Genomic DNA, 24,593 nt, shown 5'->3' with positions numbered 1-24,593 from the left:
GGGGGGTGAAATGGCGGCCTGGTGGGGGCAGAGCAGGGAGGAGGGGGAAAGCGTCGGGTGACACCCCGAAACTGGGCAATAAAAGGGCCGATCAAGTGAAATTCATAGAATGGTTTAGGTTGGAAGGGACCTTGAAGATCATCTAGTCCACCCCCCAGCCATGGGCAGGGACACCTCCCACTAGACCAGGTTGCTCCAAGCCCCATCCAGCCTGGCCTTGACCACCTCCAGGGATGGGGCCGCCACAGCTTCTGTGGGGAACTGCGCCGGGGGCTCACCGCCCTCAGAGTGGAAAATACCCTCCTCATATCTAATCTAAATGTACCCTCTTCCAGTTTGAAGCCATTCCCCTGTACGTTCCCCTGAGCCTGACTGATGATGGTGATGGGCTCAGCACTTGCTCCAGAGATGAGGTTTTAAAAACTGCATTGTTAAGCTTTCGCTTTTCCATAATTCATTTACTTCGTTCTTCAACATAACACGCTGACTGCATAGATCCGACTCTTGTCTTCTCAAACCCAGATTTTAAAAAATTGCAGCATGTTTAATTTGTCTCCAACCACAAGGTGACAGCACTTTATGTAGTTTAACGCTGACCATTGGGAAGAGCTACAGATACTTTACAACCCATAAATCAGAGGCGGTGGAGGAGTTTTACGCTTTGAAGAGCAGAACTAATGGAAGTTGCAAAATCATTTATATTGCAAATCTGCTCTTGGTGAAGGCCCCCTGCAAGCACGGCTTTTAGGGCTTGCAAAGTCCAGCGGGATCGCCAGATTGCATACGCGGATGTTTGAGAGTGCAATGTAATAAAACTGAAATGCAGAAAATACTAATTTTCTTGCTGACACCAGTAATACACTTAATGTGCGTGTACATAGATAGAGGCACTGTGATGAACCGAGTGATGTACTGGATATGTTGGACTGCTGACATTTTAAATTTTATTGTGGAAGCTTGACATATTTTGTAAGATGCTTTAGATTAATAATTGGAGTACTTTTCTCATTATTATTTTTTCTGTGAGCAGATTGTGAACATCAGAATTTGTTTGAAATATTAACTCATTTTCCTAGAGGAGGTGAAACAAATGTCATTCCATGGCAAAATGAATGAGGTTTAACATTGGCTGGACTCATTAATCATATTATTCAGAAATTTCTGGGGTATAGGAAAGGCACAGCAAACTGAGGTTCAAACCCAAGATCTGTGTCTCTAATCTGCACAAATTTTCTGGTGCAGATTGAACACTTTCCTTTTTCCCAATGGCCATGTATTTTGTTTCTGCTTGTGGGAAATTCAACCTACTCCTTTTTAAAATTTTGAAGAAAATGTTAAGTAAGAAACTGAGCCAATTAAATTAAAATTTAAGAAAATACTTGGCATCTACCAACATCATAGGCAATAGGACTTGCAGAAAAAGGGAAATGTAGGTTTTGTGACATTTTGTGGCTAGCTGGGAAAGCCCAGATGTTGCTGAAAGTCGGGGAATGTGAGTGTTGCTGTGGCTGATAGACTTCAGATGTGCATACCCCTGTGTTATTGGTATGTGATGGCCACAGCCGTGGACGTGAGAAAGAGTGTAGTCTCCAAGTATCTTGTCACCTCACTAGTGAACTTCATAGAAATCTTTCTCTCCTCACCCTTATTACTTTCCTCAAATTGATGATTTAAAAAAATACTCTTTTATTCTAGACACTCTGATGTAAAAGCATTTCTTCAGTCAATTCAAAACCTTTGTGATTCTGGGAGAGTCCATGGTGTGACCTACAGATGGGTGGGTTTTGCCTTAAAAGGAAAAATGGTTGACGACTCCATCTGCCATTAAACCTTGTCAAGAAAGAGAGAATTTTGAGCCATCCAGCAGCCTTCGAGGGTCTATTTCAGACCGCTCCCCTCCCTCTCCCAGGCAATGAACACACAGGAGACCCTGTATAAATCCTAGTTCATCAGCTGAAATGCATCTCCCAAGTGTGTATTTACCAGCCCAGCTTCTAAAACTAACATGAACAAGACAGGAACCTTGGCTACTAACCAGGCATATCACTCAGGTGAACCTGGCACCAAATTTAATACTGTACCAGGCCAAGCAAGTACAGAAGAGCAGACTCTTCTCCCCTGGCAGCCCCGCTTTGCTACTGACGGACAAATCAAGGGGCTTGCGAAGTTTTCACCTGGTGAAGTGTAGCCATTAAATCATCCATTGTGTAGGGATGTGGACCAACGCTAGAAATGGTCACAGCAAGTGAAGCGTAATTCTGGTATTTTATCACTGAGGGAAGTTACTTTTTCCCTGCTGCCCTCACAGCACTTCTCTAATGGATCAGTTCCTGAAGCGGCTGCCAGCGGCAGAGAGATAGGGTTTTCTCCCCCGTCTTTACCATGTCTTCTGCTTTCCTGCAATCAGTGTAGCAACCTTTGCTTCTTTAGCCATGAAGAGCATGACGTGTGAGACTCCTTCAGCCATTTCAGAGCCTTACCTTGCTCACCACGGAGAGGGTCATGTCCTATTCCCCTGTCTGTCTGCCCACCCCTCTCTCTCCTCACCAGCCCAGCTCTACGCACCCTCCCAACAATGGCCTTAGAGGTGTTACAGGAGCCTGCACCCAAAACAGGCTCTGGCTGCAGTTATTAGCCGACCGTAGAGGTAGACAGATTTGGTTTCCAGTTTCTCTGAAAAACCTTTAAAGATGAAACTGAAGAATTTTTGAGTGCCCCCTTTTATTGAGAAGTTTACCTCACGCAGTTGTCCCACAGTTATCTTTTAAGCTGGCTGTTGATGTGACAAACAGAAAATCACACAGATTCATAGACTGGTTTGGGTTGGAAGGGACCTTTAAAGATCATCTAGTCCAGCCCTCATCCTTTGGGAAATTCCCTTCACCAACATAGAAGTTGTTGAATTCTTAAGCTTCTGTGTGGTATTTTCCAAGCTATTTATTTCCATAACTGCACTCTGAAAGGATGCATTCTCCTTAAAAGACTCTTATCATAATTCCTAAGATTATTATCTGTGAAAGCAGTTTAAACATGAAGTAACAAGCATCCATCACGTCTGCTGTGAGTGATGGTCTGTGTTTATTGGACCAGTAGGAAAGAAAAAGAGACCTAGTCATGTAAAGAAACAGTGAATTCAGATCTCTGGAAGCTGTGAGATTAATGGAAAACCACATAATATTTTCAATACCTTTTTTTTCTTGTAATGCTGATGAAACAAAGATAGAGATGTCAGATGAGCTGCGCAAGCTGCAGAAGAAATAATCATCAAAATTATGGTTGGGATGTAAACATATATCCTGTGGCTTGTGTGCAGAGCCAATAGGACCCTGCCCGTTTGTCAGATTGTACTTGTCTTTCAAACAGTTTAGGTGAAACAGCACTTGAGAGAGAAAATAATTGCACAGCAGTGCACCCTTTAATGACTAAATACAACCTTTATTATAGAAACTCCAATAATAGAAAAATAAAGAACATATCTTACTTCTCATAGCAAATTATTTTTTAGCAACTATATATTAGAGCAAGCTAGAAGTGATCAACCAAACCATCCTCATACACTCAAGACGCTAATCTGCATCTCCTTCCTCTTTCCACCAGAATTAACAGATGGTTTTTAATTTGGACTTTGTCCATCAGAGAGCAAAAAGACTGAAAGAAATTAAATCTTACTTCATAAACTCCCTGGGGATTTGCTAAACATGACATCATCGTGCTCATGGGGTGCCCTTGTGCCTCCCTGGTGTGCAAGAGACCGCGGTGGATGGTCTGGGGTGAGAGCTGCAGCAGAGCATCAGGGACCTGTAGGGATGTGCTCACCTCCTAATTTCTACGAGTGGCCGCACTGTATCCCGACCAGCACGTGCTTGTAAGCAAGTGAAGCATAGCTTCCCTGGTGGGGTGCATCATGTCACCATGATCGATCTCTTCTGGTTCAGGGATGGGTTGATCCAAGTCCACAAGTGAGGGAGAAAGCGAGCTGGGGCTGCTGAGACCAACATTGCGGGTCACCCAGCTGCAACCTTGTCCCCTCTCACCGCAGACTGTGCTCTTCTCTCACCTCTTCGGGTACCTGGGCTCAGGCTGACTACATGAAGGGTTTTGGCATGCAGATTTTTAGGGCAGGTTGGTCAGTAAACCCCTGTCCCAAGCAGTGAGCCAGTTGCTGAACAAAGGTCTGACTATGGCGAAGAGCAGCCCTGGAAGGGAAGCAAACTGCCAGACTTAGAAAATACTGTTTTCATTTACATCCACATCACCAGGAAGCAAAGGAACTGTGTGCTGCTGCCCATGGTATAACTGTCATGGCCCACCTGATGTACAACTGGCTGATCATAAGAGCCTCTTCTATGTGAGGTGCTCTTTTAGGGACTTTTTGCGCAAAATGTTTCCTCAGACAAGATGTTTAAAAGAGAAAGTCTGGCAACCGAGACCAGTTACACCTATATAGTCTTCCCACCAGGAGGAGGACCTCAAAGCAACTCCATTAGAAAAAAAAAGTGCCGGCCAAATATCTACCTAAATTCTGGCAGAAAATAGGTACAGGCAGCAGCTTTAAAAGCAGCACATGGGAACTCAGGGAGCAGCTGGGCTGCCTAATTCTAATTCAGCGTTAAATTCAGAGAGACAAGGCTCCCTGCCACGCTGGCATGCGGACACGCAGCCCTGCTGCCGGCTGTTGGTGCGGTTTGTGGCCGGGGAAGGAGGTGACGGGACTCAGGCTGGGCTGCAGATGGGAGGAAGGTTGCACTAAGGGGCTGGGATCTCCTGATGCAGTAAGGAATTCTCCAATGGATCCTCTAATATTGCAAAGCACTAACTCCATTGGATTAATTTTGCTGCATGTTGGCAGCATTTCATGGGAGCATCCAATCGTTTCATCGGTTTATACCATGTGCACTTCACCTGTGCCGTTTAGAGCAAGCCCGGAGTATTATTCATCTAGAAAGGGCAGTATGCAGCTTCATAAAAATAGCAAACAAATAATAGCAATAAAAAGCATAAGAACAAATCAAGTAAACCTGGATCCAAATATTGTTCAATACCAACAGTTTGATTCACTGTAGAAAGAAAAAAAGTGGGGGAAAAAACCCATTAACCTTGCATCATCCCCTTGCCAGAGGGTGTTACAAGATTAAACAAAGAATTATCAGTCATTAAGAACAGTTTTGTCTCCTCATGTTGATGTCAAACATTAAAAGACTGAATATTAACGTAAAGAGATTTTTCAGTACAGAACACAGAAGAAAATGCTATATCCATATCAGTGTAAGTAACAAACTGTACAAATCATGCAACCCGACAATCCAAAGAACACGTGAAATAGGACTTAGTTTTGAATGGGAAGGATTGGTCACTATTGATCACTGGTCAGAATGGCTCAGGGTCAGATCATGTGCGGTGCTGAACTTTTTAGGCAGTGTTTGTTGTTAAAATGGCCATACGTAACAGCTTGAACAGTAACATCACTGTTACATACATAGGCTCGTTTTCAAATGGAAGTTCTTCCGTATATTTACCTTTCCTGCTGGACATCTCATCCATTCTCTTGTTTTAAAAAAAGCGAATGCTTTAATCGAGTATAAAAATCTGCTTTTGGAACAGCAGTTTAACAGTACTAACTAACCCTGAGAACTAGAGGGATTTTATTAAGCCAAGGGTCTGAACCAACGCTGCCGAGTTCAGGGGGCTGCTTGTCGGCTAACTGGGGGGAGGGAAGAAGGGTGAAAATAAGCTAAAGTTCCCTAAGCAATATTACCAGTGCTGGAGCCTTTTACAAAACAATCAATGAAATACTCAAATTTCAAGTATTCGACTGAATACAGTTCAGATCACTGTATCTGTATTAAAGGTTTGAAAGTTTGGTATTCTGTTTCTTGTGCTGCTTTCCCTTATAATCATATTCAACTGCCTCCCTTGCTCGCAGCCTGTTCTGACTGCTGTCTTATGTTTCCCCAAGTGCAAAAGTGCTTCAAAATTGTCTTTGTCTTATTTATTGGTTCATTCAGACTCAAAGGGAAGACTTACGGAGACTGTTATTTACTTCCACAGCTACATATTATGTCGGTTATGGAACAGTATGACCCTCTTTCCTGCTTGACAAAGACGAGCCTCTTCTAGTAAGTCATGGAATGGAAGGATTCCTTTTCTTTCTTAATTTAAATAAGTAAAGTCTCAATGGTTAAATACTAGTAAAATATCAAAACTATTTAAAAAAACTTAAGGGAAATTAAACTCACAAGATATTATCATCAGTTTTACCTAGTGAAAATCCAGTGAGGTTCCATCACCATTAATAATTGCTTAGGATTTGGGCCATTATTAATGAAAATTAAATTAGCTGCCAGCATTTCTATTTGTTTAGCTCCAGATTATACTAACAACAAGGAATTTTTGCAGATTACTTCAGTCTTTCTTTTGTTTAATAGATGCCATTCCACAGTCCTTTTCCAGGCAAAACTTTTATTGTTAAAATTTAAGCCATTACTCTAACTCCTAAGGGGGAATTGTGTTCTTACTTAATATTATTTTCTCTTTTGTAAATGTTTTTATATATAATTTCTTATCATTTTGATGTCATTTGCTGCAGTGAACAGATTGTGTTGCATGTGCGTGTGTGTGTGTGTACATTTGTGCATCTGTTTCGCTTTTTAAATCTTTTGTGACAAGGAGATTTTCCTTGTTACAACACAGGAAATTAGCTGAACTTAATCTCAAAAGCAATTACTACTTTCATGCCTTCATCGTTGGCTTAGCAGGGAATAGACTGCACACTGTACCAATGAGTGTGCTTTAAAGCAACTCCAAATTATTTCCATACAAAAATCCAGCTGCTCAGCTGTAAGCACACTCGATAGCATTCACTTTGGGGCAGAGAGTTTGCCCAAGGCCTGTGCAGGCTTTTATTTCCCACAGAAGCCTTGGACATACAGCATCAGTGCATTTCCATTTGCTCACGGGCCTGGTGCATGTCTGCCACAATTGGAGCCACTTAATCCCTGGCGTTTTCAGCGAGTGAGGTGTCTTCCCCAATTTAGAGAGATCTGTGTCTCAGTAGAGGGATAGTTGCTGGGTTCAGGGGCGGTCACTGTAACAGGTCCATGTCTGAATAGGAAGCGGGTGATTCACGAGCTCTCACGAGACCATGAGATATTGAGCTCCTTGAATTAATTAAGCAAATTCATGCTAGTCCCCATCTATTGCCCCGGCATCCTTAGCACCAGCCCATGTGTCACAGTGCTTTCAGACCCTCCTGTTAGCTTTCTCCACATTGTGTTGCACACACGCGGCAAAGGGATGCTGTGCCTTGAGCATCAGTTAACAACTGGGGTGGTGTGGCCTGGTGTGGCAGAAGGATGGAGTTACTGCCTCCCAGTTAATGCCTGCCCAGTTCTGCTGCACAGACACTCAGCTGCCTGTCACTCAGCTCCTGAATTGTGTAGTTTGCAGCGTAACGCTTCAGGATAAACGTCAGATTGCTCTAATGTGCTGTGCTTTATGATGCTGCAGTTCAAGAATTATTGGCAAGAATTGCCGACATCTTTGCAGCAGGGCTGTTACACGCAATGACAAGGGATAATTTTGGCACATACTGGTCAGGCAGACCCTGTGCGACCTCGGTTGGGTAATCATCTCTTAGTTGCATACACAGTCAGTGGAAACTAGAAAATTTTCTAAAAATACTGCCTCCAGAGTAAGAGTCACATATTACTACTCTGTCCTTGTGAAGGGCTTAGTAGGAAAAAACCAAGAACTTACAAAGTGTAACCCTGTTACAGGACTGGTGAGAACTTGCTTGTGAATGGAAGTCACACTTGCCCTGAGACTTCAGCATACACAGTGTTCCCACAAGGCTTTCACTGAGCTCCGATTTAACAGGGTTGGCTGTAGCTGTGGACCTCTGGTTTATTCACTTGAAAGTTGTATTACTGGACTCATCTATTTTAATAAGTCTAAATGCTATCTTTAGCAAACGTCATGGATTTTCTGGGGGATAGTGATATGTCTTGCTTTAAGCTATTTTTAGGTGTCTGACTTAGGTGGTCTGAATTGACTCCTTTGTTGACAATATTAAGAATTTAGGCTCCTCATTTTGGTCCTCTGGACTACATCTAAATTAGATGCTAAGAATAGCCTAAAGTTGATGGTGTGAGTTCTCTCCTTCCCACCTTAAAGAAATCGCTTCCAGAAATATTCATTAACTTTAAATACATTGTGTCATTCCACTTAAAAATGTGGCTTCAGGGCAGTGAGATTGCCAGGTAGAAGCTAAAACTCCTGTGACTACTCTATTTGCTACACACATTTGGAAATACAAGGGCACCTCAGATACGTTCGTATCCTCTATGCGGCTTTCTTCTGGAAATCAGGAAAGTGACAAACACAATGACAAATAATCCCAGGATACTCAGGCCCACTGCAATGGGAGCTGCTTTGCTGTTTTTATCAGGAAAACATTCTTCTTCTGTAAGAAAAAGGAGATCAGAAAATGTGTTATGGCAGAACACTGTACTCCTAGACTATACATCTATATTCCAGAAAAGTTAGCAAATACAAGCCAGAAGTTCTAAAAAACTTGTTGGGTTGTTGTTTTTTTTCTTTCTTTTTCCTGAGCTATACTTACTACATTTTTATCTGTGGTGAACCTTATCTCAAGAAAACAGTACTTGCCCCTTTTGAAATAGCTACATGTTTCACTGGAGAATGACTCTGCTCTTTCATGTCCACAGTAATTGTTTTACCATCAAGATCAGTGCATACACAGTATGCTGACAGCAGATGTGGAGCATCACACTACAAAGTGCAATTCTAAAAATAAAGAGCAAGGCACATCCTGCATGGACAGAAACTGCTCCTATGTGATATCTACTTGCTTATGGCCAGTAAAAAGGATCAGGGCAGAGAAGGGAACCCATAGTCCAGCACATCATTAGCACGGCAAGGATCCTAGTTAAGTCAGTGTTTCCTAAGAAAAATCAAATTCTAATTGTTCTCTGTGTTTAATTTAGAATATTTCTGGGTAATTGTGGCTAGCTCAGAACATCAAGAGATTAGGAAGGCAGAAACCTTGGACTTAGTCCAGACGGTTGCTTTAGCAGTACCATTGTAATTTTATTGTACATGATGATACCAGAAAAGGTTTTGACAAAACTAGTATTTTTTAAGAACCATCCAAAGATATATTCACTACAAACATACCTCTTAGCTACAGAAAGGGCAAATCCTGACTTCCTTAGCTAGTCCCTACCCAAATGAACATTCAAGTCATCCTCTGGTTAAATGGAAACTCATTACTTCAAAATGAACTTCCAGATTGGGGTAAATTGCCAGCTTTGCTATGGAGAGATTGTACCATCTAGGTCATTGACATAAATGCAATATTTACCTAAGTAACAATGGCACAATCAGTCCCAAATTCACAATACAACAAGTGTAGCGCTGGGAGTGAAGGCAAAGTCTGGGAATGATCCCTAATGCATTACCCCAGAACTGGATCAGACCTACATCTTCCATCTGATCTATAGGAATGGTCCCTCCTTGGGCTCCCAGAGAAGAGACACCTCTAGCATGATGCTTTGAGTGGCACCTGCATCGCAAACTATCCTTTAAGTAGGTTAACTTGATCTGCTAAACCCCAGTATACCCCAGCTCAGCAGTTTATACCCAGGGTGTGAGGGAGATCCAACACCCTCCGCCCCTTTCACTCCCTCTGACTATTCCAAGGCAGATTTTAACAGCGCTGTAAGACAAAAGCCTCTGTTGTTATTGTCCAATTCTGATGACTACACTGGCACAGATTGTAGCTTAGCGTGGGCTTTTCCCCAGTGGGAATCTTTACAGTGGGCAGTTAGCCGAGGGAGCATGTGGAATGCATGACATCACGTCACAGCTCCAGAGCCTCCACACGGCTCTCCCCAAAATCTCATCCTCTTCTCTTCTGATCCAGATGGTGATTTCATGTGATGCAATGCCACAAAGCCAAAGGCATCAGCTTTCTACTAGATGCTGCCTTTTAAAAGTTTGTCTGGTTAATGTTAGCTGCTTTTAAGGAAGTGAGCTGAAACGTATTTGTATTTAAGTATTATAAAAGCCAAAGATGTTTGAAATGGCCACTTTGCTTTGACGAAAACTTGGGAATGGACTCTAAGAATTGTTTCTGATATATTGAATTGCAGTTCAGAAGACCCTTTTACAGCTTTCCAGACTCAAACAAGCTATTGATGTAACGCTGCTGCAGTCTGTACAAAATTGTAAGGAACTTCAAGCCAATGATAATTTTCTTTTTCTTCCCCTTTTAAAGATAAGCAAATCAGGAGCAACAGAACTGAAACTACCAGTCTCGAGACACCCGAGGGGAGGCAGCTGGTGATATGTATAGAGTCATTCCTTCACTGGGGATTTTGTCTTTCAAGATCTGCATACACAGCAGAGATACGTAACAGTTTTGTAACTATTTCATGGCCGCTGGGGAATTATTTCAGAGGTGGTAGCTGCTTTCTCAGCCCTTTGATTAAGAGCAAAACTAATTTAATTTTGTATATGGTATTGATTAGCAGAGATTAGCCTGATCTTGAAGAGAGGGAGACAGAGAGAGAGAGACAGAGAGGCTTTCTAAGCTCTGTCTCTGCTAGAGGTGAGGCCATACCAAAAGCCGTAACTGAACTCACTTGTAGAAATTCGAATGTGGGGACCAGACAGGATCCCATGAGTTTTTCCAGCTCAGCGTTATCCCATGAAAAACTCTTCATGAGAATGAGAGCATAGATAGGATTCATGGTGTGGCTTTTAAGAACTTAAAGAAAAGTATGCAAAAAAAAAAAGTCCATGTCTTTTTTAAGCTCCAAATGTTGTTTCCCATTATATTCATTTTAGAATAAGAAAGGCAGCCAAAATGGTGAACTAAAAAAAGAAGAATCAGTCAAACAGAGCCAAACTGAGTCAAAAGACAGACCTAAAGTAAAAAGAAGAATACAGGGGCAATATTTTGTAAGCATGCAGAACATCAAATGTCAGAAGAAGGGAATGTTTTATTAGTGCATCTGAAGGGCTGGAGAGCTGATAAGCCTGTCTGTCCACCTGAGTTCTTGTATGGAAACACCCTGAGAGGAAGACACGGAAATGTGAAGATGTAAAATTTGAAAGAGACCACAGGGTCCCATCTAGTCCACCTCTCTGCATTTTGTAGGATCTTTCACGCATCTCATAAGAGGTAACGCAGTAGACTGTAGGAGTGTCCGTACTGTGGTACACGGAGGTTTCCTGGTGCACCCAGCAGCCCTGGACCCCACAGCCTGATCAGGTCCTGGCTGCATTGCTGGACAAGAAACAAGGATGACAACATCTCATTTCCTTGTGGAAAGAACCCCAGGTATGGGTTTAGGGAAGGATTTGTGATGAACCCCCATACATTCTCCTGGTGTGGGCAATCTAGAGACCAGGGGAGTCAGTACTGGTCTGTCTCTGTCTTTTACTGAGCTACATGGTGGCCTCTTTGTGGCTATACTCAAGAAAAGACAAATTGCAGAGATGAGCATCACATTTAATCCTGAAACTGGCACCATGCCAGTCATGCTCCTCCTCAGGAGCACATTTCATCACGTCTAGACACAGCTGCTCTGAAAGTATCGCCCTGCATTCACAAATATCCCTTATTAGTTGGCAGTTTTGCTGCTGCAGCTGTGGGACATCATGAGTGTCAAGAGCCTTTCAAAATAGCTAAAATCTGACTGTATTGAGAACAGTGACCTTGAACTGAACTGTACCTATTAGGGGTTTGGGCAATGCAATGGTGGTGAACACACCTCCGCTTGCTCTGGGAGAAAACGGGTGAAGAATAAAATTGTGGCTGAAGAGTTGAACATTTTTAATGAGAAGGTGAAAGAGAAAGTACTGAATGCAGGAGGGAAAGATACTTCTCCATCGTCCATAGGTATTAGCACTGTGTTGAAAATTACTCAGAAAAGGGTGAGAATACAGCAGCAGACAGGTTACATTATTTGGGAACTGTTACAAAGCTGTGATTGTGCTGTAGGTGTAACAGGATCACCACATGTGTGTGGCTGTAATCTAGCAGGTTATATTTATCAGGCTACCAGAGTGCTGAGATGTAGACCTCAGAAGGGTGGAAAAGGTATCCTTCTACTTACCTTTTCCAAACTGGTTTCCGACGATATCAAACGCCTGCAGCTGCATATTAACAAAGAGCAGCTGAAAGTTCTTCTCCAAGGCAAAGGTTTGCTTACTGGCACATTTAAAGGAATTCCCCAGCTTTGTTGTAAACAGCTTCTCGTGTATGGCTGCATAGTAAAGCATACCTGGAGGCCATAAAGAGAGAGATAAATGAGAATCCACACTAACTCTGTGGGAACCAACATCTTTCTGAGATAAATGGATGTTCCCGGGTGCTTTGGCAGAGCAGCAGTCACAGATGTGGCTAAAGCATGGACATTTTCCCCATAATGTATCAGTTACATTTCTTCTGTATTTAAACTAGTGCTTTAATTACCAATGGGCAACACAGCTGAGCTGGGGTCAGAAAAGGTGACTAAAATTTCAGATGCTTCTTCAAATCATATTTTAACAACCTGAGTCTGCAAGAGGGGGTTAGGATTCTCACAGGAGCAGAAAACTATCTTCGGTCTCCAGCAGCGCTATTTCCAGACAAAATAGACATACTATCTCTAGCACAGGAATTTGACATATCTAGTCTGTATTGCTTGATGTAATAAATATGTTTTTAAACATATTTGACTGTCACAGTACTTTATGGAACATATGGCTCAAGTTCAAAGCATGAAAAGATCTTGTAACCTGGGCATATCCTTTATGCATATCTTCCTTTGAAAGCCAATATACCATTTTAAGACAAAAATCATCCACATCACCAACTCTGCATCACTGTATCTGAACCATGTTTGCCAGCACAATAGTGTGCAGCACACTCTTGGTCCTCTTCAGTCCAAATCTGTACACCAGTGTGTACTGATACCGTTGATTCAGTAACATCCCTAGGGACGTAGCATCTGGGGCAGCACCTGACTCTTCAAATGACGAGAAGCAGGGCTATATAAGAAAAAAAAAAAAAATCCGATTGCCTGAGAAAGGCACAGACAAGGTCTAGGATTTCAGGATGGTTTGAAAAAAACTCAGCCTGGGTCCAGTTCTTATTTTTGCCAAACGAAAATGCTGGACGCCTCCTCTCTGTGTTGATGTATTTGAAATCTGGATCCAGCTCGGCGTTTCTGTCATCCAGATACTGTATTCGTTTGGTTTGCTTATTAGATCGGTAAGACACATGCAACTGAACTGGAGGCACAGCATTTTTGTGTGTTTGCAGATAAAAACTTTGAGAACTGTTTTGTGTCTTAAGTTTCAAGTAATCTCTGTTCTGAAAGAGGTGGGGCAAGGAAAGTTTTTGAGGACAAAAGGAAAATTGAACAATTCTGATGAAACTGCACCCTGGTCCCTTCTCATCCATTTTCATGCCATAAGATTTAAATGAATGACATACTGAAAGCCTGATAAAACACGATTTGCAAAATCCAGTGTTTTAAAGATATGAAAGTCTGTCCCACACCCAGAATAGTTTGATATGAACTTAAGATAGTGTAAAATCACTGACCTTCAGAAGATAACTGTAATCCGGTCTCAATTTTACTGACATAGTACATTGGAGCTTGCTACAAAAGAAGATACGTCTTTATTCGTAATACTTCCTCATCTTTGTGGAAAAAAATACAGTTCACCACGGCAAAATGATCACAAAGAATTTCCCAAGGAAACACATTTTAAAGCATCACCTTCAAGACCCAAGAACCAACTTGCTTGGCTGTATTGCTTTTTCTTTTCCAAATCCCTCCAATAGCCAAGAAGCTGGTGTCACGCAGCAATCTCAGCTACATCACCAGTTCTGCTCAGTTCGGTGAAACTGAACCATGCAGGTTGCATTTTACACACTCTGCTCAAGCTAGACGCTTGTGTGATACTTGTGGTAACCAAAAGTAGGAGGGAGTTAAGCAAATAGTATACATTGCACAAATTAACAGGCATGTGATAAAGCCATTTTATTTTTATTCACCTGTTCTGCTTTCATTGAGAGTCCCTCCAGTGCTCCCCTGAGCAATCCTGCCCTGAATTAATGCATGCTGAGCTGCAGCCTGACCGCGTGCAGGACCTAAGCCCACACCTTTACAAGTATTTGTGACTCTCGGTGCAACAGTGCACTTTATGCATAGATGCCCTTCGCATGAGCAAACTGCAGAAAGCAGCCGTGCTCCTGTGTTCATCGTTGTTCTGAACTGGGAGAGGTCAGCAACACACTGAGAGCCGAGAGCTCATCTCATGCCAGTACCACTCATTTCCTACTTTGTCTGCCAACAGCAGTCACTGCAAATGAGGAAACGGCGACCTGGACTGGTCTTTCCACCCTGCTGACACTGTTGGTGCTGCCTGGCTTTTTTTCATATGCCTACAGACCACTGACGTGGAAAGTACCTGATACAACAGCACAGAGCAAAATTTCCAGCTAAGTGTCCTGCCTGCATGTGCCCTAAAACCCTGGTGCAACCTGAACGCTGTCCTCCCCTGGGCTGTCACAAAGTGAGAGCCAGCCCTAGGAGCTTTTCCCTGGCATCACTGTTGGAGTGTAATGTAAGTCTCTATGTACTATTCAGTTTAATTCCAGCTGTGAGCACTCAGGGACTGGTGAACGCAGCTGGTGGATAAGTGGCAGCAGTCAGGAAGGTCTCCTGCACACCCAGTTTTAATATCACGCAGTTTAAAAGCTGGTAGGATGGATTGGGAGAGTTCAAAAAAGAAATATACCAGAGAAGAGGTTCTCAGCATTATTCCTACTTAAAGACATAAATAGATCAAATTTTTCTGGTCGCAGCGCTATGTTCTGTTTGGCCACAGTTAATAACTTCTTGGGGAAAACACCTGCTCCTCCTTCACGTCTTGTGGGTTGGTTACAAAACTTCCTTTTTTCAAGTTCTTTGCAAAAGGCAGCTGGCAGCGGTGAGCACTGAGCCTGCCGCTCACCTCCCGCCGCCCCGCACCAGCACCGCAGCCCCGGGGCCTCATCCAGCTCCTCTTTCACTGCTGAAAATCAGAAGTGCCATTGCTGGAGCACTCCTGGTTCAAAGCGGTTAGAGAGGCTGGTGGGGGCCAAACGCATAAAAACAGCAGCAAAATGATTTCTTATTAACTTGAATTTCAAAGAAGTCTAAGCCGAGCCCTGCTGCGCTCTTAAGGCTTATCTTTAAGTGAAGGGCGGATTGTCTAATGCTGTGCCAATAACCACCTTTTTCAGGGCAAGACAGGTCAAGTACCTCCTAAAGGTTCACATCACTCTCCTTAGCACTGCCTGTGACCTGGGGCTTCCACGGGTACTTGAATCACCGGGCTTTTTCTAAGGATCCTTGTAACACAGGGAATGCTCCCCTTGTTACAGGAAGCATACATTTAAAGCAAACACTCATGGTCTGAACTGATCCTTTGTTTTAAAACAGCTCCTTGATTTTTTTACTTCACTTTTCCTCTCTAGCTTTAAGAAAACTTTCTGCCATGAACTGAAATAAAGATGATTATTAATTGAAATCTTTTCTCTGCTCAAGCATTAATGATGCAGGTGTGGTATAATTTGCTGTTGCCTCTTGGACTTCGTATGGAAATGACTGATTAACCAGTTGTACTTTTGTTAATTGTTACTAATTTGAGCTTGGAACCAGGCTGTAAGATTGACATTTTGGCTTAACTGAAGGACACAGATCGGCAGTGATGGCCAGATGCAGCTTTGAACTGCTATGGAGCTCCAGGACATGGCCTTCATGCATGTACACTCAGAGTCTGATGGGATCCAACCCACGTCGTATTCCTCCCTCCCCGTTAATGATTTTATACACAGTATTAACTTCTGTCTTTAGCTCTGCTGGCATCACCACACAGTCCTCATTAGCTTCCAGAGAAATGGTACGGCGTGCTGCCTCCCAAAACGTGTAAACCATGTAAATGTCTGAGGGAGCAAGAGGATGGCTGCACTCTACAATTTTCTCTTGAGTTACAGTATCAGCAGTAGCTTATAGTAGTTATAGTATCATGGTGGCTTATGTTAAAGCCTCATCCACGTACAATGAGGTCCCGGCGGGGAACGTGGTATCAATAGACACAATGTCAAAAAGAAAGCTCATTTTTCCACCATGTAAACCTGGGCCTCTTTCTTGGCCAAGTCTCCATGGTGTGGTGCATTTTAAGGACACTTATCTACAATTTTGTTGTTGTAGTTCACTTTGTTATAGTTCACTTGGGCAGCAAATGACTAACCTCACCTGCACTCAGGTGGTCCCTGAAACATCATTTCCTACGAGCAACTTGATAGTGCGAGTCAGAGCTCCCAGCACAAGCACCTTGTTCCCACCCAGGGACTCCAGCCCTGTCCCTCTGTCCCTCTCCAATGCAAACAGCAGAGCTGGCCTTCCCTCCCACTAGATTTTTACCTACATGAAAACGAGATGCAGATTTTTGCTTGGGGCCATTTCTAGACGTTGTGTTGGTAGACTGGTAGCTTTAACACCATTCTCTAGCACTTTCTGTCAAAGAATGGCGAAGCACTGTGCTTACCCTTTATTGCACTTATGGACCTTTCCAAATTCAAAGTTCAAGTAGAGAAGATCTGATTTGACGTTGAAGTTAGACCTGCTGTGAGCAGGAGGTTGGACCAGGTAGCCTGCAAAGGTCCTTTCCAACCTGAATTAATCCGTGGTTCTATGGTTCTGGCTTCTTGGGAAGGACAGGAGGAATAGTGCCTTGTATACAGGTGGAAAACTAGCAGAGATGGATGAAAAGCCTTTTCACAAAACACAAGCTGGATCAAAGGCAGCCTAAGTTCCAGCTCCCCAATCTTAAACACTCCTTCCCTCTAAATGCAACAATTACCTTTACAAAGGTGAAGTTTATAAACCCTCCACTGAAAGTTATGTTCAGCTCAGACTGCATCGTCCCACAGCTGCCAGAAGTCTGAGTCGCATTGGGGTTGACAGTCATGTACTCCATTTGCTTCTGTGGAGAGAAGAGACGCATTGCAGGGCTGCTGATGAAGAGGAGGGGGAAACCCTAATAAGAAACACACAGAGATTTATAGCAGTTTTCGGGGGGTGGGGGGGTGGAGGGGGGTCCAGGCAGGCTCTGTGTGGCTGAATGAACTGGGCAGTGGTGGTGGCAGCCTGACTGCTGGCTGCCAGGGTTGTGCCCCACTCATAAACCTGCACTAGTGCTTCTGTGACACACAACTGAGCTGTTCCAGTGCATTAAGCCAGCAGAAAATAATCATCGAATGAGCAGAAAATAATAATTTTCTGCTCATTCAGTGAACTGATATGATTCAGAGCAGGGTCAGATGAACACCAGTGGTAATCTAAAAAGAGGGAGCAGTGGGTACTTGTGCCTGAAGGCAGAGCAAAGATCAAGACAGAGGCAGGCAGGGGTTAGACTGGCTTCAACACACTGCTCCTCGTGTCACCCCAGCCTCATTATGTCTTGTACACTTCATCTCTAGCATCAACCAACCCATGTTATAGCCTGAAAGGAGAGCTCTGGGGCCCTGAATACAGACTTTGGCTCCTTTGGTCTCATCTCATACACACCTTTGTAATAAACATCTCACTGTGGTCTGGTGCGGTTGGGAACAATGCTCCCTGCGTGGCTTGGGGCAGGACAAGGGATGAAAGACATGTAGATATGGTGCTTTGGGACATGGTTTAGTGGTGGACTTGGCAGTGTTAGGTTTACAGTTGGACTCAATGACCTTAAAGGTCTTTTCTAACCTAATTGGTTCTATGATTCTATGAAAATTACTTTCACCAACATTAGATACTTATCCCATGTTAGAAATATTCAGACTCCAGGCAAGAATATTTGGATTTCTGATGGGGATGGCTCGAGGCATATGAACTGCAGCACCTGAGGACCTAACCCTGCATATTGTATTAATGCAGGTTACAAAACTCTGAGGGACATAATCACCATTTCAGGTTTTCTTACACCTTTTGCTGAATCATTCACAGTGGATCACCGCTAGGAGGGGGCACCAGCTCCGCAGGACCCCTGCTCTGATCCAGCCTGGCAGTCCCTGTGTTCCTAAAATCTCTATGTGTCAGGATCAAGACAACCCACCTCTGAATCCAAGTCTGAGAGTTGACAATTTCTTGCTTTCATTACAACTTGCAACGTCAAGTCAATGCAATTGACTTCACTGAAGTCAATCCAGATTTAAACTAGTCTCCCATTCTGGGAAACACAACGAACACTGAAGCCTGAGCCACTCTCCCAAGTATTGCTACCACAGAGAGATCGCTGAAATACAAAAGCACCTGTGCGTCCCTCTGACATCATCACACACCCCAAAGTACAGCAGCTGAGATGCTGTGGCACAGAAAAGGCCTTGGACTGGTAGCAAACCACTTATTTTTTCTGATACAAGCTAACTTATGAAAATTGCTTTGAAAGAAGAATAAATTTTAGCTAATGAAGATTCAGTTGTTACAAAGCTCAGCCTTGTAGTGCTTCCACCTCACCTTCTGTGTATTTTGAGCCATCAGCTGCAAGCCCATGACCGCTTTGATGCAGGTCTTGTTCCCATTGGAAACAGTGTATGTGCCAGTGGGAATGGGAGAAGGCCGTGGTGCAAGAGTAGGTCTCACTGTCGTAGTAGATGGGATGGTTGTTTGAGTCCCTGGAGGAATGGTTGTTTTGTTGGTCATGGCTGTGGCTGTTGAACTTTTAGGCGCTGTTGTTTGATTTCCTGACCCTGTGGAGGGCTTTACAGTTTGCATGGTGGTGGCTGTAGCAGTTGTGGCAGCAGTTGTCGTTTGTGTATTTGTTGTTGTATGTTTTATGGTTGTGTTTGTGGCTGCCGCTGTCATTTCTGTGCTCACATGTGTTCTCGCGTCCTTGGTTGAGGACACAGGGTGAACGGTTGTGTTCTTTGCTGCAGGCGTAACCGTTTCCATTGCCTGGGTTGTAGCCTGACCAGCTGCAGTTGTGTTGCCTCCTGATGTTGTGGATACCACCATGGGAGATTTCTGGCTGGTCACTGGCATGGTGGTTGCTCCTGCTGGGTCTGTCGTGTGATGGCTGTTGTTGATGGCTGATGCTGTTGTTACCTGGTGCTGGTCTGTTGTCTGCACAGTTGTTTTATGGCTTATAGGTGTTGTTTTAAGAGAGCTTGTGCTGTTAAAATGAACCGTGGTGCCTTGATGGGGTGAAGAATGATACAGGGAAAGTAGCTGAGTAGAAGTAGCTGTATGGTGGAAGGAAGTGGTTTCTGCAGACAGTTTGACCCCCAGGGCCACTTCAGCAAAGCAGGAGAAAAATACTGCAAAGAAACAAATAAGTTAGTAGTCTAGATATCTATACGTTTAACTGCACTGATTTTGTTATCAAATGGTCGATGTGATTTTATTCTTCATTTGGCTCCAGTCACAATAGGTGAGTGAAAGCAGGCGTGCTGTAGGACTATCTATAGCTTTTGACCACTCCCCCAATCTCCACACCTCTGAATATACCCATTGCAGTGGAAGCACGTGGGCTCCCAGCTCCCCACACACTGCTTTTACTGCTGAAGAAGCCAGAGGATGCTGGAGGTGCGAGCAGCACAATAATCCCCAGGCAGCACAAGAATTCCCTCGCAGGCAGTAGCACAGCAAGATTTGCTAGAAGCAAATTATCAAGGTCTAAGGAAGATGAAGTGAGTGTAATAGGCGACAGGGTGGTTGGTTACTTACCAACAAAGCATGGGGAAAGGGAACATTTTGTGTGTGTGAAGGAAGTGAGGCAGCGTAATGGTCTTACAGTGATTCACATAGTCTGGGAAACCGGTCTGGGAGACAGGGAAATTCCAGATATTTATTTATGGTTTTGTTGTAGCCATACCGGCTTGAACCCTGAAGTTCTTCCTCCTGGGAGGTACCCAAGGGGATGCTCCAAACAAGGAAAGACCCACCCTCTTAGTGGTACTCTTTCAGCAACGAAAAACAAATTTCAGGGTACAGCACCCAGGGGCTTTTTGGACCACATCTAAAAATAGTCACAGCACCAAAATTATGCTTCCATCTTATAACATTTACAGAAACATTCCCTTCCAGAACTGAAAAGAAAATATCTGGCTCCTAAACGTAAATAACTGAGTGAAGAAAAAGTGGGAAAAGTACATTGTAGGATAGATGACGGTCACAACTTTTCTGCAGAAGTCTTTGATTGTGAGTATGCAACAAGACTCTGTAACAACAAGGTCAAGCTAAAAGAAATCATAAATCACTGGCAGATATGAATTCTTGGATGGGCAGGAATCTTCAGGTGTTGTTAAATGCTTTATTGCCTAAATTATGTGGAGGACAGAGATGAATTTTCCAGTTTGGAGACAGAAGGGACCCCAAAGTCCAAGACGGCTCCCATTCCTAGCAGTACAGCTCCCCAGAGGATGCCGCAACACATTGTCTGAGAAGTTTATTGTATGCTGTTTTTTCCAAAGAGATTTCTCATGAATCGGTATCAAAGCTTTGTGGCAGGCAGGTTGTTGCTGAGATTTGGATTTTAGGCTCGATTAAGGCCAGAGGCACAGTCAGAGTGGAAATGGCTGAAATCTTACAATCTCATCTTCCTTTCATTTATTTATTTTCACTCAGCATTAAGAGAGACCTGCAACAATAGCTGAATTTACAAAATCTCACCATTTTACGATACATATAGGCTACATCAGAATAACAAAACCTACTGGGTTTTGAATCAAATTCAAGATGAAAACAAAAGAAATGAGAACAGATGTATAGATCTGAACCCACGCTTCAATCTTCCCTTAAAATGGCTATGCTAGAGAAGAGGAGAAGTGTAGATGAATATTCCAAATTCCTAAAATTGCCTGGGTTTCACCTCTGTGCTGTACAGAGTATACTTGACTGCCAGTGTAGCTGTCAACAAAGTGCAACTTGGTACGGTTGAAAAGCCACAAAAATGACAGGACAGATCCCTCTGGTTGTGAATTTTATCAGAAGGAACTGAAAAATGCCATAATTAATATGATAATTTAGTTCATTTTCTCACTTTCACCTGGACTTTACCACACCTGCTGGCAGAGCTGAAAAGCAGGTAACGTATCTCCTTCTCTGTGTGCCAGTGGAAAATCAGAGCAGTTGCCATGTATCAGCTATAGGTAGTTTCATCTAAGTGTATTGGCATAATAAAAACAAAAAAGGAGAAGTCACAATTTTCACTCTTTTTTCCCCATAAGATTGCAAAAGAACCCACATTTAAATTCATACATGTTAAATATTCTGCTTAGTTTTTAGTTAACAGATTGGTTTTGATTGCTGTCCAGATAACAATTCTCTTACAGACATGGAGAGAAACGTTATTTCACTCACATTTGGATGCCACCCATAGATTTTAAATGAAACTTCATTTTCCCCAAAAGGCCATTTCAAGTGAACTATTTTTCACTAGAGAAACGTTCGGCCTGACAGGGTCACTGAGGGGTAAAGACAGAAATGTCTTTGGGGTGGCTCGTGCTCACCAGGTGACGTGCCAGACAGCTCCTCCAGCCTCCCACGCCTCTCCCCAGCATTTTGGATCCTCTGTCGGGGCACAGCCATGCTGCTAAACCTGTTGGTTTGGGTCATCTTGCCATAAGACATTTGGCCACATGAGCTCCCAGGGACGGGTAAGGATTGCTCTCTGGTTGCACCTAATGGTCTTGGCTCTTCCTGGGTGGCTGTTGGAGGTAGTTCGGTAGCTCTGCTGTGCAAAGGACCAGGCGAGCCCATGGGATGGCTGACCTACCCTCCAACTAAGGCTTGGGAGGCTTCACCACGTCTCCTTCAGCGTTGCAGCATTGCCTTGCAGGGAGCCTGGCGCAACTTGGCAAAGGAGGCGCTTGCATGCCCCACCACCACCGCAGGCCTTGCCATGGCTCTGCCGGCAAAAGGGGCCACAGAGCAACAACGAATCGCAGCTCTGCGTCCCCATTAGTCTCTGTTTCTTTTTTCTATGAGGCCATCTCAAAACTTCACATGACCAACATTTTGCTAGAGGGACGCGTGCTCCTTGCCATGTATCTTCCTGGAGCAACCAGCTGCAACCCCCTCATCTCACCTCTGCTTCAAATGTTGTGTGGTACAAATGTCATGAGGTACAAACGCCAGGGGCTGCGTTTCTGCCCAGCAAGCCGCCGTGCATGCAACGCTTCAGAACAAAACTCTCAGAAGTTCACTGTCCCCAATCTGGGCCTGAAGACCCCGTTTTCATGCTTTGGTGACCAGGGAGGTTCAGTCAATGCCAGCAGAGGAATGTCACTGCTCTGCTCCCAGGCATTACGGCGGGAAGCGGAGTGCTCAGTGCCGTGATGTGGCTGAGACATTTCTCAGCCTGCTGTCCTGTAATGGGGTAGGGGAAGAAACTTGCAGGGGATTTTTTCACCTTCTTGTCTAACCACACACTCATGCTGCTCAGCAGCCCAACAGGTTTGTTCCGCTTTCTGCTCCTCAGAAGAAATGCTCCTGTTTAGCTGACTGATTTTGTATGGATGCAAAAACCTGACCCAGCTCCTACAATCACTGAAAACACTCTGGCTCCAGCTGCTTTAGTTCGAGTTCTTGAGGAACTGGAAAAGCACCAAGATTTCCTGAGAGGTTTCAGTACTGTCATAGTTTCCCTCCATCATAGGAGCAGTTTCTTAAACCTCCAACCTATCAGACCTTTATCCCTTAAACTCTAATTATGTTTAATTCCCTATCTGCACAGAAAACCTTGACTTTGTGGCACTAATAAAAAAAATCACAAGGAAGTATTAAAGGAATGATCAAAAATGGATAATGAGCTGAAGAAACAAGATCTTTCTGGTGACAAGATCCTTGCTGACCACTGAGCGTTATTTCCCTCAGTCTGATCTTGCTCTCCTTTTGTCTAGACACGTTTTGGGGCTACTTCAGCAGATTCTGGCTCTGAAGCGGGTGTGGGAAAGCAGAGCAGATACAGCGGGAGCTGCTTGTGCTCAAGTCCCTGGGCTGTTTCCCTGCTCACTGCCCTGGGAGGGGGACGGGGGTTGTTGCTTGTGGGATCCCTGGGTGCCGATGGCAAAAGAGACTGCAGAAATCCAGCGCCCCACCAGCGAGTTCAAACCTTTCGCCATCATACAGATTAAATCACACTCTGTCCATCTTCACCTGGCAGATTTTGTACTGCTGCGGGTGTTGAGGGATGACTGAACGTGCTGGGACACGTCCTTAACCAGGCTGGCTCCCCAGATTCTCACAGACCAGCTTTAAGGATTGAAGGATGACTTTGATGTGGTTTGTCATTGAGATAAGCCCCAGCCTGCCTTCTCCGAGCCCCCGCCTCACCCTTGCTCTCCTGATCATGCTCTGCATCTCGCAATGCAGACAAATGAACCAACGCTTCCTTAGTTTTTCTTCTGCTTGTCTCACTCAAGATTTTCAGTCAGTTCTGCTGGTCTGGGAATTATTTTTAATTAAGAAAAGCAAATCCAAAAAAGTCTGCTTCTAATACTGTTTTGAGCTGACTGCATCACACAGTCAAAGTTTACGTCACCACAGAATGCAAGAGAAAATACACAGAAAAACATCAGACTAGGTCTATACTGGCTGCAATGAAATGTAGTTACAGTTATTTCTTAGCAGTGGGACTTTACTAAAAGCACCCTTAGTGCTAGCAACAAAACTATTTCAAGTTTTTGGTCTGTTAGGTGCTGTCCTGACTGCAAAGAAACAAAACTAGCATAGTGTGTCTCATTTTTCTGATAGAAATGATGGAGGATGTTACTCACCCCAGGCGAAGGTTAGCAAGACGAACTGCCACGCGCTCCTCCCCATGGCCAGCACAGCTGCAGGTTTGAGAGATGCTGCTTCTCGCTGTGGAGCGGGTGGAAAGGAAATCAAGGTTTCCTGGAGACTGAAAAGTTTCACTTGATGCAGGGAGTGCTTGGTCACATGGCTGGAAAGGAGGTGGGGAGAGAGAGGGGGAGACCGATGCTTCTTGTCTGTAAACTACTGCAGAAGGAAATAAATGATGGTTAGGAAAGAAAGTGAAAACAGAAAGGACTGCTGGGTTAACCTCGGGGGGAGGACAGGCTCTCGCTCTGCATGTGAGACCTGCAGCTCTGCAAGGCCACGCATCTCTCTCCAGTTTTGATAACCTGGTGCAGACTGCAGCTGTGGAGGGTTACAACCTGTAAATCAGTACTTTGCCCTGTGTTCTGTAAAAAAGTACTTTCTTTAGTGCCAAACTCTTTCTGTTATGTTAAGGCACAAAGGGAGAGGTGTGATCTTGACCCATCTCTGCAGAGCACCTGCTAAAAGCGAGACAGGGCTGAGCAAAGCCCCAAACGGGCTCTGGTCCCAGTTGAGGACCGTCGGCAGCCTTTACTGGCTGGCTCAGTCCTGCTCCAAAGGCTGAGCTTGTTGAAGGTGGATGCGCCAGGGTGGCTCACCGTTAGTGTTGTGTCCAAACACAAACCTCAGCAAATAGCAACGACCCGCCTCCGTTCCGTGAAGTGCCTCCTGCAAACCACGCCAAGCTGGGACAGGAGGTGC

At 44.1% G+C, this 24,593-nt stretch overlaps 2 protein-coding genes across 2 annotated transcripts in view; both read right to left on the bottom strand.

Annotated features, from left to right (window-relative positions):
* The window catches only part of MCCC1 (methylcrotonoyl-CoA carboxylase 1 (alpha)), a 23,524-nt gene extending 21,081 nt beyond the window's left edge, over nt 1-2,443 (bottom strand). The window contains exon 1 of the mRNA XM_009895325.1: nt 2,382-2,443. Within this exon, the coding sequence (XP_009893627.1) occupies nt 2,382-2,443 (62 nt within the window). The remainder of the gene's footprint in view (nt 1-2,381) is intronic.
* A 5,878-nt stretch (nt 2,444-8,321) lies between these two features.
* Nucleotides 8,322-23,873, bottom strand: LAMP3 (lysosomal-associated membrane protein 3). Its single transcript, XM_009895296.1, has 6 exons — nt 23,828-23,873; nt 18,567-19,366; nt 16,930-17,052; nt 13,619-13,676; nt 12,144-12,311; nt 8,322-8,461 (listed from the first exon to the last, which is right to left on the bottom strand). Exons 1-6 carry the CDS (start codon nt 23,871-23,873, stop codon nt 8,322-8,324), a joined length of 1,335 nt encoding a protein of 444 aa, XP_009893598.1.
* Nucleotides 23,874-24,593: the final 720 nt, after the last annotated feature.

This window comes from Charadrius vociferus, unplaced genomic scaffold, assembly GCF_000708025.1.
Source record: "Charadrius vociferus isolate BGI_N301 unplaced genomic scaffold, ASM70802v2 scaffold311, whole genome shotgun sequence".
Classification (NCBI taxonomy): Eukaryota; Metazoa; Chordata; class Aves; order Charadriiformes; family Charadriidae; genus Charadrius; species Charadrius vociferus.
Note: the sequence above shows the minus strand (reverse complement) of the source record. Positions and strands in the feature narration are given on the sequence as shown.

Coding starts and splice junctions, on each gene's coding strand:
- LAMP3 (XM_009895296.1), bottom strand. CDS start 23,873: ATGGGGAGGAGCGCGTGGCAGTTCGTCTTGCTAACCTTCGCCTGGG. Junction 17,053..18,566: donor TGGCTCAAAATACACAGAAG/GTGAGGTGGAAG, acceptor TTCTCTCCACAG/AAGCAAATGGAGTACATGAC. Junction 13,677..16,929: donor TAAACTTCACCTTTGTAAAG/GTAATTGTTGCA, acceptor CTTCTTTTGTAG/CAAGCTCCAATGTACTATGT.